Source organism: Lepeophtheirus salmonis, chromosome 10 (assembly GCF_016086655.4).
Source record: "Lepeophtheirus salmonis chromosome 10, UVic_Lsal_1.4, whole genome shotgun sequence".
Lineage (NCBI taxonomy): Eukaryota > Metazoa > Arthropoda > Copepoda > Siphonostomatoida > Caligidae > Lepeophtheirus > Lepeophtheirus salmonis.
The window spans coordinates 6,330,800-6,345,579 of NC_052140.2; the positions used below are offsets into that span (position 1 = coordinate 6,330,800).

The 14,780-nt window shown below is 32.2% G+C and overlaps 1 protein-coding gene across 9 annotated transcripts in view; it reads left to right on the forward strand.

Moving 5' to 3' along the window:
* Mekk1 (mitogen-activated protein kinase kinase kinase 4) overlaps positions 1–14,105 on the forward strand; it is a 163,082-nt gene extending 148,977 nt beyond the window's left edge. For all 9 annotated transcript variants that reach the window (XM_040720933.2, XM_040720934.2, XM_071891533.1 and 6 more), the window contains 5 exons: positions 9,272–9,451; positions 9,519–9,697; positions 10,072–10,372; positions 12,438–12,724; positions 13,823–14,105. In XM_040720933.2, coding sequence (XP_040576867.1) covers positions 9,272–9,451; positions 9,519–9,697; positions 10,072–10,372; positions 12,438–12,724; positions 13,823–13,915 — 1,040 coding nt within the window. In that variant the 3' untranslated portion in view covers positions 13,916–14,105. The remainder of the gene's footprint in view (positions 1–9,271; positions 9,452–9,518; positions 9,698–10,071; positions 10,373–12,437; positions 12,725–13,822) is intronic.
* The last annotated feature ends 675 nt before the right edge of the window (positions 14,106–14,780 follow it).

Here is a 14,780-nt window from a genome sequence, read left to right on the forward strand (position 1 = left end):
TCAAACAGGTTTTGAATATAATTGAATCTGTTTACGAAAGGATGTTTACTACTCAGTAATTAAATAATAATGACAACTGCTAAGGAAATTAAAATTCCTTCTTTATAATACCAATTACAAATTACCGAGCCCGATAAAAAATACATCGGATTTACATCATCGCTACGATTATTAAGTAAATATGGTAACTAGTGAGTTCTAATAACTACGTTCACACGTATTCATTACTTGTGAGCAAACGTTGTATATAGGATGTTAAAATTGTCCAAATCCTGGTGTGCATATATTTCGAATATATATCTATATATGTTGGTAATATCTAAGATATTAGTGCTCTAATTAATTATTTCTCCCTATTTTGAAAATTCAAACGTATTAGCAAATTTACTTATCTTTTTCAGTGGATATTTTGTCTATCAAAGTTGCCAACTTATACTTTTCTTTTTGAAGATTAAGATAATTTTTCTATCTTTGTTTATATCTATTTAGGAAAGAAAGTTGACTACTCAGGAATCAAATAAGAAAAACAACTGCTAATGAAAAGAACATTCATTCTTCAGATACCAATTTCAAAAAGTGGGCCACCTAAAAAATACTCCGGATTTTCATCGCTGGAGATCATTATAAAGACTATAGTGCTCCTTGCTTGCTTTTTTATACATTTTAGTTTTCAAAATAAGGAGAAATGATTAATATGAGCACTCATATCTTACGGGTTACTAAATCATAATTTTTTTAAATGTTGGCTCAAGGACATTCAACAATTTTCACATCCTATCGATGAAGCACTTTCTCCTGCCCTCATTACTTGCATCAATAATATTTTATTTTTATCTATCAGTTTTCCTATTTCGATCCGTTATATCATCCCACTTTATCTTTTTGTTGACCAGTGTCATAATTGAGGTGATATTATAGTTCAAACTAGCATAAAATGTGTTCTTTCTTCTCAATACATTTAAAAAAATACTAATATTTCACAGTATATAGTATTTACTAACGGTATCTAGGTATTTTTAGGAAACTCGCTCAACGCCAATTTCTAGAGAAATGAGAAATCATCCTTTGCTATTTGAATATATGCCATTGTAATACGATTTCATTGATTAGTTTCTAATTATTTTTGTAAGCTCTGAGATATTTTTATCCTTTGTAGGTAAAATATCAATCAATTTGATAAGGAGAGAATTATTTTTGAGCCATTCATTTAAAATATAAATAAAACTTCAACTATTTATAAATAAACCAACACCTATATATCCTTTTTTTTTAAGTGTAGAGTCTTACATTTGTAGAGTTATAAGTTATGGTGTAATTAAAAAAACTAACCATTAAGTCCGAAAGTATCAAAACTGACCCCGGAAACATAATGAAATCACACTTTTATATGTCTCCTATGGATTAATCATCATTTAATTTTGGGTTTAAGCCGTACCTAGCCAAAATTAGGAACCTTCCAAATATTCTGCTCTATGTGAACTTCATTGTATCTCCTGTGACTATAAGCTTGAAGCTGGAATCAAAATGTGATGATGATCATTGGCTTCACAAATATATCCTTCTTATTATCAGAGGTCGATGATAATATACATAAAAATAAGAAGAAACGCAACATCAAAAAACAATTGAAGGAATCACTGAGCGATGTTCAACGAGGTTAGAAGTAATTGTCACATACCTTGATGCTAAAAGACATATCTACAATCCCTTCCATAATTGGAGGTGACATCCACCGAGTAAGACATGTGAGCCCCTTCATAAAAGGACGATATACCTGAAAATCAAATTCAAGGCTGGATGCGTGTGGCTAGGATATCCAAATAAATGAAAATATATTAATTCAAAGGAACAATAGGTGGGTGCAGGTCCATATACCAGGAGATCCATCCAATTAATCAATAAATTAGAGGATAAAACCACCAAGATATTTATTTACACTACACACACTGACTCCATACTAATAACATTTTTCTAGGGAGTGGGGGACAGAATTCCTTGGGTTAGAAGCTAGTCATGTTTTTGGCGTAGAACTTCTGATTCTTGTAGGCTTATGCGCCGGTGCGCCATCTTGCTGCCACACATAGTCCCCATTGGGATAGTTGGTTTTGAGCCAATTCAAGACTATGTATCTCAGCAACCAGTGGTAGGACTCAGTGTTCTCAGACTCTCTCCAGGCCAACGAAAGTACGGTGACTCATAGACCCTGTAGAACATGACCTAGGCCGAATGCTAGGTTCTGAAGACGCACTGGACCTCTTTTATTGCTTCCTCAAGCCAGAGATCGATTGTATATTAGAAGAACAAACATAAAATAACAGTTCAAAATGGAGTGTTCCAAAGCTATAAACCAAACGGTGAAAGGAAAACCACTTGATCCACATTTGTCATAATATAGTTGGCTACATGACAAGGGACTATTTGTGAAATAAGCTCCCTCCTAATGTGTGCAGGTATATTTAAAAGAATATGCGCTGAGTTATTGTAAAGCAATAATGTGGTTGTGAATAATTTTGTGTAGGTACAATATTTATATTCTATCTATTCATTGAATAATAAATGACATAATTCAAGACTCACTTCTAAAGAATAGCAACAAATATATTGAACTATGTACAGGGTCGTCGGTTAAATTCGGACTACCTTTAACTGTATCCTCATCAAGTAGAGGTTTGAAACTTTATTTTCAAGATCTAACAATATAAAAGAAAAAAATCATTGAATCCCATTTTCACTCGGTACGATATCTAAAGGGTTTGCAGGCCTTTACCACGTCCACGGGGGAGACTTTGTCCCAGTAATTGATGATGGAGACGTTCAAGGATTCGATGCTGTTGTGTGATGGCATTCATTTAGGAGGGGGGGGGATTAGAGGCCCTGGTGTGGGGTGACAAAATGACACCTTCAATTCTTGAAACAAGTTTTGGGTTGTGCAGATCTTGTGAGAGGAGTCTAAGTCTTGTTGAGATAGGAGCTCTACCCCATTGGCCTCTGCGATCATACAAGTATCCCTTGGTGAGACAGGAGTTCATTGTACCCTTCGGTTTCCACCTTTTTTTTTTTTGGCTCAAAGAAGATGGGGGTGGTACAATAGGTCTCTCTGTGAATACACATCTGTTGTTCTGAATATTGTGGGATCTGTCTATTGTTTTTCATCCGAATAAAAGATGATTCGGTTATCTTGGGACTTCAAATCTTTCAGCAATTGTCTTCCGTGGGAAGTTTGGGGGGTCTTCATTTTGTCTGTAAAGATTTGTCTTTTGTAGAAGCGGCATGACTTCATCCTCAAGTCAGTTTTTATTGCTCTGGAGACTGTTGCACGACTTACTTTGTGCTTTTTGGCAAGATAATTCATCGGAGTCCCAGGAGTTGAGTTCAATGAACTTTTCAGGCCTACAAGGAATATGGGAGTACGTTTTTATCATTCCGGGACATGTGGGATTTTCCTTTATAGGTTGTCGGAGGCTATGAAGGTCAAGATAATTGTTGACACATGACATGGTGCAGAGTCCTTCTGCTACATCCTGGATGTAATGCAGCCCAGTGGTGTTATAGATGTCAAGGCTAATGATATTTCCTGGATCATTAATTAGACACATAAATACTGCCCATATCCGTTCCTCCCCCTGTGAACTGAATCTCCGGCAGCTCCGAGTATAGTTCTTCCATTATGACTAAATTACACTGAATGAATGTGTTTTGACGTTATATTACGCCGGATTTAATAAAATGATATGACGACGAAATTAGTTCTAGGGCGGCTCAAAGAGAGGTGGATTTTATCTTCGAGCCCTGTAATTACTGACTTCAAACGTTTACTTATACTTAGCATTATTTGTTATTTTTATGAAGCAATGTAGTCAGATATTATTTTAATCTATTGTAAAAGCAATATTAATTAAGTACATTTTTTAAACTCAAAATATGAAGGAAAATGAGTGAGTAAGTTAAGGAAATCTTCATAATCTACATATGACGCGCATCATTTTTCCACAAGGCAAAAAAATAAAATAGTATGTGGTACATTTCTTAACGTTATTCTCCTAATTTAGTCCATATGTTGATTCTAAAAAACTAACTTTATAAATGTTTTTTATAGGTTCAAAAAATATCTTTTAAAATAATTTAATGCAACTTAACGAGTTAATCTTTACTATAAGCTAAATGGACTAAATAAATAATTCCTTCCTATTTTCAAACTTACTTAGATGTATTCGAAATATAGAAAACGTTGAAAAACAAACCTCCTCAACGTATATATGAATTAACAGAGCTACATTTGATTTCCAAAGAAATTTATCTCTATACTAATAAATCTGGAAGGAGAAAGGAAAAATCACTCACAATGGGCTTTGGGTTCCTTTATTTATTTATATCATGCTTTTATCTGTTATGTTATATGTAGACATTACATGTAACAACCAGCTGTATAGTTAGAAATGTAATCTTTACGCATGTTCTCGCATGTGAAATTTTTAGTAGTAGGGAGCACGCTCTGGAAGGCCAATTGTTGAATATATTTTACAAATAATGGAAGTTATAGAGTCTGACCATGATTTAAGCACCGGTTTGATTGCCAAGGAGATAAATATTAATTGAAATGAAAATTTAAAAAAATTATTAATAATAATGGATTTCTTTTTACTGCCTTATACCACCGTTATTTGCAAAAGTTTAAGGTTTCCTGGGATATTTTCTTATTTGTCGAAGAAAATGAATGTATTTCGTAATTTTCTTTTTAAGTTGAATTCTTTGCTCAAACTACGTGAAATAGGCCTGACTTTTCAACCTTTTCGAATCAAATAAGACTTCTATTTTGTTTTTGTTTTTTTGCAAAAACTTTTTTGAGATCTTGAAAAAGTCAACTTTATCCTGCCGTAGACATTTTCATTGGGCCCCTATTCTCTTTTTGTCCGTATAAATCCAAAATTTTGCAAAACTAATGAGGGCAATGTGAACAGCTGTCTACAGCAACTTCCCGCTCAAAATAGTATTCTTCGTGTTACGTCACTATTTTAGCCCTTTGAACGTCAGAAAAAGGTAGTTTTTTACTCATTTTTTGAAGAAAATCATAATCTAGCTAATATACAAATAAAACCTTTTCCTCTAAGCGGCATTAGACAACATGATGTTAAAAAAACTAGCTAGACCCAGTACAACACGGCAGCTGCTATACTTGGACAATACGCGTTCATACACGTCAAGAAAACGATTTTTATTGAATTAGGTGAAATATGAGAGGTGGTCTTAAACTTTTACAAATGACTGTATTTCAAATCCATAACCTTGTACCCTATAACTATCATAAATTAATGCGTGACTCTTATTTATAAAGGCAGTAGGCAAATAAATCAATCTTCTTTAAAGGTAAATTTGATTCATGGCTTCGAAGGAAAAAAAGAAAAATCAACATACTCCTATGAAATTTTGATATACATTGAAAAGTCGACTTTTTACTGCAAAGATAAAGTAAAATACCGTCAACATCTGTAAATAGAATGCTTACACCAGTGTTTTGCATTAACATTGGCTTTTTAATAACAATTAGTGTTGTGTTGGTCCTTATTTCGAACCGCAGTCCAGTCCAACTTGTCGGTCCTTAAAGTAGGTAAAATGGATCCCTTGTGACGTCAATGAGGTTATTTTTCCTCCTTTTATTTATTGCGATATATAATATACGTAGAATCAATTATATAACCAAGTAACAATATAATGTGTTCGTATTATATTGTATTACAATGAAAAATATAATATTTTTTTGCAAGATATGTGCAATAATCTTAACTCATATTTAATATATCTTATTGGCTTAATAAACCATCGCTATTTTTATGAAAAATTCCAAGGACCGACAGTTAAGGACTGGTCCTCAGGACGTATGGTCTTAAGGACCAGTCCCAAAGACCTAAGGACCGATAGGACCGGTCCTAAGACTGGGCCGAATAAATAAGGCCCGACACAACACTAGTAAAAATATATAAGGCAGCAGCGTCCGCAGGAATATATTTGAGGGGGGAGGGAGTATTTTTTTGAAAAAATTCAAAAATAAAAAATCTTGAAGAAAATTTCAAAATTCAATCAATAACCATTTACAAAATAATAAATTTTAAAATCCATAGATTTTCACAATAACTTTTAATTTTTTAGAAAAACATTTTCATTTATTGGAAACAAAAATCAAATATGAATGTTTTTACTCTGCTGCATAAATTTCCCGAATAAGGAAAAAATATTCTATAAAAAGGCAAAATTCCGTAATTTGGGAGGATAATTCCAGCCCATCTTGCTCACCCCCTGCAAAGGCTCCTACAGGGTGATTCATGAGGTTTTAAACGAAAAATTATTAAAACTCTGATATGGTTGGTCTGACAAAAAATGTATTTATGGAAACTTGTTCAGCAACCTCAATGTTATATGATATTATTAGTGCATTGACTCAATATAACCACTTTAGATGATAATGACACAGGAGTAGTACAACAGGAACCCATGGTCAGCCCACTTTTTGATAATTTGTAATTATGATATACCAAGGAGGAGGATGTTTTGGGGGCCTAGTATCTTTGCCTTAAACTAATTTGGCTCAGGACATTTCGCCTTAAAGCCATTTTACCTCAAGGATATTTTGATTTAATATCCAAAGTTATGGAATTTATAATGTTGAAGATACTTCTTACTGCATCTTATATTAGCTTTTATCAAGAATAAGTTGAACATAGTAATAGCATTTCTATTTATAAGTATTATAAGTCTTGGTATTATTTAGCCTCTAGCTTTTTAATAATATAAACTGTATGAGTATAGTTTGGTGTGTAATGTACATACACTACTATGTTAGTTGCTAACTTATTCCACATCGTAATTGACTATGTTACCATGGCATTTATTACGTGAGAAGAACCATTTTACGAATTAATATAATAATTTTCTAAATCCATTTTCTTCAACAAAGCTGACGCGGCTGCAGTATGGAATTTCAACATCATCCCTATTCACTAACAAATCATGCACTGACTGTTGTTAAAAGTGGTCTCTTTAACTTCACAAGGCTGTTCCCACCCTCTTTTTTGAAAGCTTTCTTGACAATCGGATGTGAAACCAAGATATCTCTTGGGTGGGCCCTCATGGACTTGAGGGGTTTGCCTGGGCTATTTTCTTTAACTCTTCCGAGTCCAGTGGGACCTTCTTGACAGTGTTATTCTTATCTTCCAACTTTTCAGACTTGCTGACGGCGTAGACGGTGGTTCTGGAGACGCCAAATTGGTTAGAGTGAACAAATGGAAATTCATCAATCATGTCCAAGTGTTATTTTCTCGATTCGTAAGCAAGGTTGAGAGCTCAGGTTTATATTGTTTTCTAACTAATTGATTATGCTTTAATATATGCAGAGATTTCAATCACTCAACTTTCATTAATTATTTAACTAGTTAGTATTCAAATTTTAATGGACCACCTGGAACAATTTGAAATTCAACCTATCAAAAATAAGGGATAGATATTTATCCTCATCCTCCCTCTTAAATCAATTTAAAAAACTCTTCATGAATTAAATCCGATCTCTAAAGGGTACAAATTTCCACCCAATAAAGCAAACCTAATCTAATAATGGGAGAATTTAAAAAAAAAATTAATAAACCCCATAACTCACAAAACTAAATCTTCCTACTTCTTTCATAAAGTTTTCTTGCATCTGAGAAACGCTGCTAAATTCCCAAAAATGATACTTTATTTGGAACTTTACGTACTTGAGAGTTTCCAATAATCTTTCACTCTAACAAGCTCAGAAAAGTTACATGTACGTATACCAGAATACAAATATTTTAAAACCTACAAAATTTCGAAAACAATTAATCTTATGCTTACTCGTCTCTGACTAACTTCAATCAATGAGAAAAATCCCTCACCCATGCTATCTTAATTTTAATTGGCATACATTTATGATGAGCTCCACAAATTTCTGTGCATTTTTCAAGATATAACCCCAGCAATAATATCTTGGGAAACTTTGCTGAAAACAGACAACTTTACTTCCTACCTAAGATTTTCAACATCTAAATAACTAATACATTGTTACAATTCGTAAATTCACATCTTATTTTTTCCATCATGTCTAGATATCAATGATTACATTTAGAATATTTTCATGATACCAACTTGTGATATGATGTTCATTTTGTTAAGTTCTCATCAGTTTAAATTATTTTTTGTTGTTCCCTGTCTTGGTATTCATTTATTTGAATTCCATATTTTTTTGTTAAAATAATAATTAACATACAAGATTTGATCAAAAGAAACCATAATTCAATTCCCAAATATAATCCAGAATATGTCAGAATCCAATTTATCTCATAGGTTAAAGAAAACTAATCTTTCACGGTGGCAATTCTTTTTTCAACTATTTTTTAACCATTCCTGATACTGGATGCCATTTATTATATATATATTTTTTTTGTAAATATGTGTTGTTCACAGGACTTCATCTTTAAGTACAATTTTGATGGCTTTTGAAACAGTTGAATGACTCTTAATTACCTTTTTTGGCCAGAGTATTGATAGAATTCCAGAGTTTAACGTGATTACTCGTTTTAGATCATCAATAGAGATGGGAGTACTCTTTTTGTTACATCTTGGCTTGTGCACTTTCATAGTATCTTAGTCATCATTTGAAGTTATTGTAGTCATCCTAGACTGTGCGTTTGGAATAACCAAGCAAGTTTTTGATTTCACTGGGACAGTCCTCAGCATGAGATAACTCAACCATTGTTTCGGGTTGCTTATTTTTTCATCTTTACACTAATTGTTTATTTGATACCTCCAGTAGTACTCGGCATTGTCCGGAATTATTAGACACCGCTGAGCGGTCAAAGTTTTCTTTAAAAATATAGAAGATAACTGCACAAGAAATCCCAGTTTTACTGTATGTATACTAATTTTTCTTTTTGAATATGCTACATACAAAACGCCTGGAAAATTTCATTTAAAGAGTATAACATTTTTTGAGTATAATAGGTTGGGAAAAAAGTAATTTTGTTTTTTATTAATTAAGTATACCTTGTTTATTCTTGGTCTCATTGGATCATACGCTAGGGTGTTACTTGGAAATTAAAAAGCTTTGTAAAATAACTGTGTCAATTAAAAAGCAAAGTTATTCGTTAAAATAATTGAGTGACAACATGTAAAAATACAGAAAAAACATACAGACAAACTTTCCTTTTTTAACATAGATGTGACTATGAATTTCAAATCATTCAAGTTTCTTATTTTCTCTCTTTAGCAAACCTTCCTTGGAACATTCGTGTCGCCAGAAGTACAGCTGCCATTGAAAACATTCGCAACAAAAAGAATCTCGAAGAAGGCTTCATAGGTCAAATTAAGGAAAAACCTAGTCGAGAGGATCGGGTTCATATTAAAAGTAAAATCGTAAGCTTTCCCTGGCAACGAGGTGTCAAAATTGGTGAGTTTCCCCCACCCCTCTCTCCCCTTGAAGTACTCACATGATTTGAATTTTTTAAACGATTCAGGACAAGGAAGCTTTGGGAAGGTGTATACAGCCATAAATAATGAGACAGGTGACATTATGGCTATGAAAGAAATTCCATTGCAGCCCAATAATCATAAAATACTTATGGAAATTGATGACGAATTGAGGATATTTGAAAACATTCGACACAAACATATCATCAATCATTATGGAGTTGAGGTAGGTAACTACTACTAATGACTGCTGTGCTTATTTGAAGGGGGTAGTCTCAGAGTTTTTTTGCTTTTTGAAAGAGCTAAAAAGTGGGAACATCATTTTAAATCCAATTGAGTCTTATTCGGAATTGAGCAAAGTTATTAGGTGTCGACAATCAGGCCACAATACAGACAAACTTTTAAATACATTTAAAGACATTCATAATGCTTGTCAATCTGTCAATGACAGGTGCTCCTTTTAGTACTCAATATGAATACTTGATTGCACAATTGTACTCTCATATGCTCAAAAGTTTTTGCCTATTCTCACTTTTCTGACTATTACTCAAAAAAATCCTTAGCTAATGTATTTTTTTTTTTTTTATTCCTAAAATTAAGATTCATCGTGGAGAAATGCTGATATTTATGGAGTACTGTCCAGAAGGAACACTTGAAGACTTGGTCACCTCAACAGAAAGTGGTTTAGTGGAATCCTCAGTCCGTAGATATGCTAGACAACTCCTTGAGGCTGTAACTGTCCTTCATGAGAATCAAATAGTACATCGAGACATCAAGGGAGCAAATATATTTCTCACGGATGAGATGCAAAATATCAAGTTAGGGGATTTTGGTTGTGCTGTTAAGATTAAAGCACAAAAGACTGTTGTGGGAGAGCTTAAGGAGTTTGTGGGAACTCAAGGTAAGGATAATCTTGCCCATGTCCTATGTTATATCCTGGTTCTTATGTGTAGCTCTTTGTGTATAACCTCTTCCAAAAATTTGCCAATTTTTTAAAGGCAATAAACCCAAATCAGGGTTTCTTTTAAATTTTTGATTTTTTGAGACTTTCATTTTTCTTAATAAAGATCTGGAATGCTCTAAAAGACCCACAGGGAGTGACAGTTTGAGGGAAGTGCAGTTGGAGTACTTGCCAATACTCTGTGCTTGATTGTAATAGCAAAATTTATCTGCTTGTATGAAAAATATTGGGAGGGTGCACTTTATATAGTACCCCCTGATGTATATGATATAACATAAAGTAAATAAATATAACATACATGGAGGGAAAAAAAAGAAAAGAAAAGGAAGAACTTTATACAAATTAAAAAAGAAATAATGTGACTTTAGATGAGGTTTACAAGGGAGCTAAAGTACTCACAGTCTCATCAAATCACGCTCAAGCTGTTATTATTATTTTAATATTCTTGAAGAGTTTCTTCGTGTGAGTCTGCTCATGAAAAACGGAGAGTAACTCTGAGAATTTCTGGGGGAGTTATTTTCTATATTATTAAAACAAAATGTGCTTAATGCTGACGCCTAATATCTCCAGACAGTGCCGGGTATTACCGCTAGTTAAATAATGAGATATCTTTGAAAATATTCCACTTTTCAACGAAAGGTTACAAACGTACAAAATATGGGGCCCGTGCGAAATGATTTTCTAAAAAAAACAAGAATTCGAATAAAAAAATTCGAAAATTTCTTTTTAACAAAACAACAAAATTCAAAATTCTATTCAAGAATAAAAAAGACCACAAATGTATCTTGGCCTCAGGCTTTGCTCATAATAAAATTGACCCTGTCCACTTGTCATCAGCACTCTCTGGTTTTAAATAGTTTAATAACAAAATTAAAATGAACTTTTGTGTATAAATATTTTTTTTATCAATGATTTAAATATAACTATAATATTTGAATCAACAATTATTTATTCGGTGTTCTACATTTTCGTATAAAATCACGTTTTATTACTGATATTTGAACCATTGAAACTGTCAATCAAATGAAGCTCATTCTATTGCTCGATATTCATAATTGCATTACGAGGGCTACCAATCAGGACTAGAAAAATGAAGGTTATATCATTAAAACATATATAAGAAGGAGCTCTGAACACAAAACTATTCAGATAGACATCAAAACATCTCCCTTTCAGATTATGAGAAAATCAATATTACGAAATAAATAATAAATAATTAATTAATGTTGTCAATAGATTGATCATAACAAATAACCAGAAAGAGTCGGCCTCGGGCGAGTCTCAACACTACTAAATATAAAAAAATACATAACCTATTATCCTATATTTAATTTTTGCCCGTTTGTAAAAGTAATTGCGGCTTATCAATTTGAACACTCGCCCATTTTGCAAGTGTTTGCCATTTTTAAACCAATTTGCGACAAATGATAGGTTATGGAAGGACTCGTCAACTTGGTTTCTTGTCACCTAATCTACTTTTTTACCCATCCTTATTATAACCGTTAATTAGTTCAATTTTAACTTAAATTTGGATGATTTGTAAACAAATGAGAACCACCCACTGTTTAACAAGACGTAATCCGAATTCAACCAATAATACTTTGATAATTGATAATACTAATGAGAGCAAAAGAAATGGAAAAATCAAGTACTGAGGTAACGTCGAGCCAACAATTATTGAATAATAATTCCATAATTGGGAAGAATTGATCAACTACTAACTGATTTTGAGCCTATTTTTGAATATTTTGTATTAAAGAAAAGAGAGATCCATTAAATCCAATATTCAGAGCTGTATTCGTGATTTGAGTCCCCCTTTTCAGTGTTAGTTCAAGTCCGGGTCCTTATGCTCCGGGTGTTATTGACGGCTTTATCGACGGTTTCTCGACAGTGAAATGATTCATTCGCATTTGCAACTGAGTAAATGTTAAAGTCTTTTACTTATATAAAACAAAAAAATATTTTTTAACAATGTAGATGTATAATTTTTGGTTTTGTATTTCAGCTTTTATGGCACCAGAGGTCTTCACTAGTAATATGAAGGATGGTCACGGAAGAGCAGCAGATATATGGTCCATTGGCTGTGTGGTTGTTGAAATGGCAACAGGAAACATACCGTGGCATGAGCTGGCCTCCGATTATCAAATTTTATATAAAGTGGGCATGGGTGGATCTCCTTCTCCTCCTGAACACATGTCCCATGAAGGAAAAAATTTCCTTACTCTCTGTTTTAAACATAATCCGAAAGCACGAGCTACTGCAGAGGATCTTCTTATACATCCGTTCCTTAAAGTAAGAAATAAAAGTCCTTTCAATATATAGCTTAGTACAGAGCGTTTTCACTGACGTCATAAATTGAATCAAATTAAAGGCGAAATATATTTAAAGGAAAATGTCCTAACGCAAAATAGTTTAAGGTGAAAGTACCAAGCGCTGATATTTTTACCACACGTCCACATGATTATATTAGGGGAAGGGGGCACTTGGTTATTGGAATTTTTTGGAAAAAAATAAATCAAGAAAAAAAAAAAAAATGCAAATATCTATAGCTACTCATAAAAAATATTTTTTTTGGGAAAAAAATTTCAAAAATCCACAGCTATTATCAAAAAAATCAAATGCCACAGCTGTTTATATAAACTTCATCTTTATGGAAAAAAAATTAAAAAATCCATAGCTGTTCCAAAATCCTTAGTTATTAACAAAAACTAATTTTTTTAAAGAGTTTCGATATTTTGCTTTAGGTATAAATCTTTTAAAAAAATCCTGTATTTTCGACTAAAATTTTTTTATCCTGAACAAAACATTATATAGTCAAAAGCAAAAAAAAAAAAACTTAATTTGGGAGGGGATAAAGCTCCTCATCCCACCCGGTGCAGACGCCCCTAAAATGGCTTTAAAAATAAATAAGACTTAACACCTGCATACGAATTAATCATTGAATACTAATTAATGCCAATGATGTTTTAATTAAACCAAATTATTATGTATTAAAAATTCCTATGGAATGGCTAAATTTGTACAATTATTATTCCTTTTTGATCGACTACGGCCGAGGAAATTTGGATAACTAGAGAAAAATATCATATTCTTTACAATGTAATTGATAATTTATTGTCTACAATATGTAAATAAGATTGTATAAAGATCTAATAGCATAATTTGGGGATCTAGTACTTAATAAAACTAGGTATTTGAAGGATTGCTCTTTGACCGACAGTTAAATTTAAGTATTTTTATTTGTTGGTCCCAGTTTTGTATTTTTCTTAATATTAATTAATATTCTAATTAACTTTCGTTGTCTCCCAAAATGACCAACATTTAACATCCTGACGTCACATGACACCGATCTATTACTTATTTTTATAAATAAATTTTTTATCTTTTCAGGTGTATGAAGAAGATGAGAATTTATCCTTGCCCATGTTTACATCCCTACCTGAAAAAAACCGTCTCTCCAGAAAGCAATCCTTGAATTTATAAGAAGATATAATTTACAATTAAATTTTGTTAAAATATTCATTCAGCTTAATCATATTTAATTTGTCATTCAAGTTTATATGATGAATTTAGAACCTACTTGTATAAATCTATATCTAAAGTTTAAATATACGGAATATTATAGAAATAAATATCTAATGGATCTATTGTCAGATCATTTGAAAGAATCTGAGTATCGTATATCTTATTTTGGGAATGTCGTACACAAAGATATCTACTTAATATATTGTAGACAATATTCTTTTAGGTAAATCCAATCATCATGTAGAAAGGGATTTGTGTTTTCTATCATGGTTATAAATATAATTTTATAAAATACTAGGACGTACCCGTATTATATAAAGAGTTTAGTAAAACTTGTCGATAGACAACATAATAATTAGAAATATGTTCCTCCTTCAACCATAATAAGGATACATACTAAGACTAACTTGCTTATCCTCTTTGTAATTCTCTTTTTTAATTCATATTCAATACACGTTCTACCCATTTCAGTTAGTTCAATAATTCGTTTTTTTAGATTTTTAATTTTTTTGGTGCATTTTCGAATGGACAACCCATACCTTTAAAAAAACCTTTGAGACACGGGGTTTTATGAAAAAAAAAATCAACTTATTACGGGAAATAATCTTGCCCTACAGAACCTAGGAATCTGGTCTGACCAGAATGAAACACGTACCACAGAATTCTACACAACTTTTTTTTTTTTGTTTTTTTTTTTTTTTTACAACACAACTTTATTTATAAATACCACATTACACGTGATTGAATTAAAACTAAATTTTCTAAAAAACACAATAATATATGCGTAAGTAAACAAACATATGGTGAACATTTTTCTTTTTTT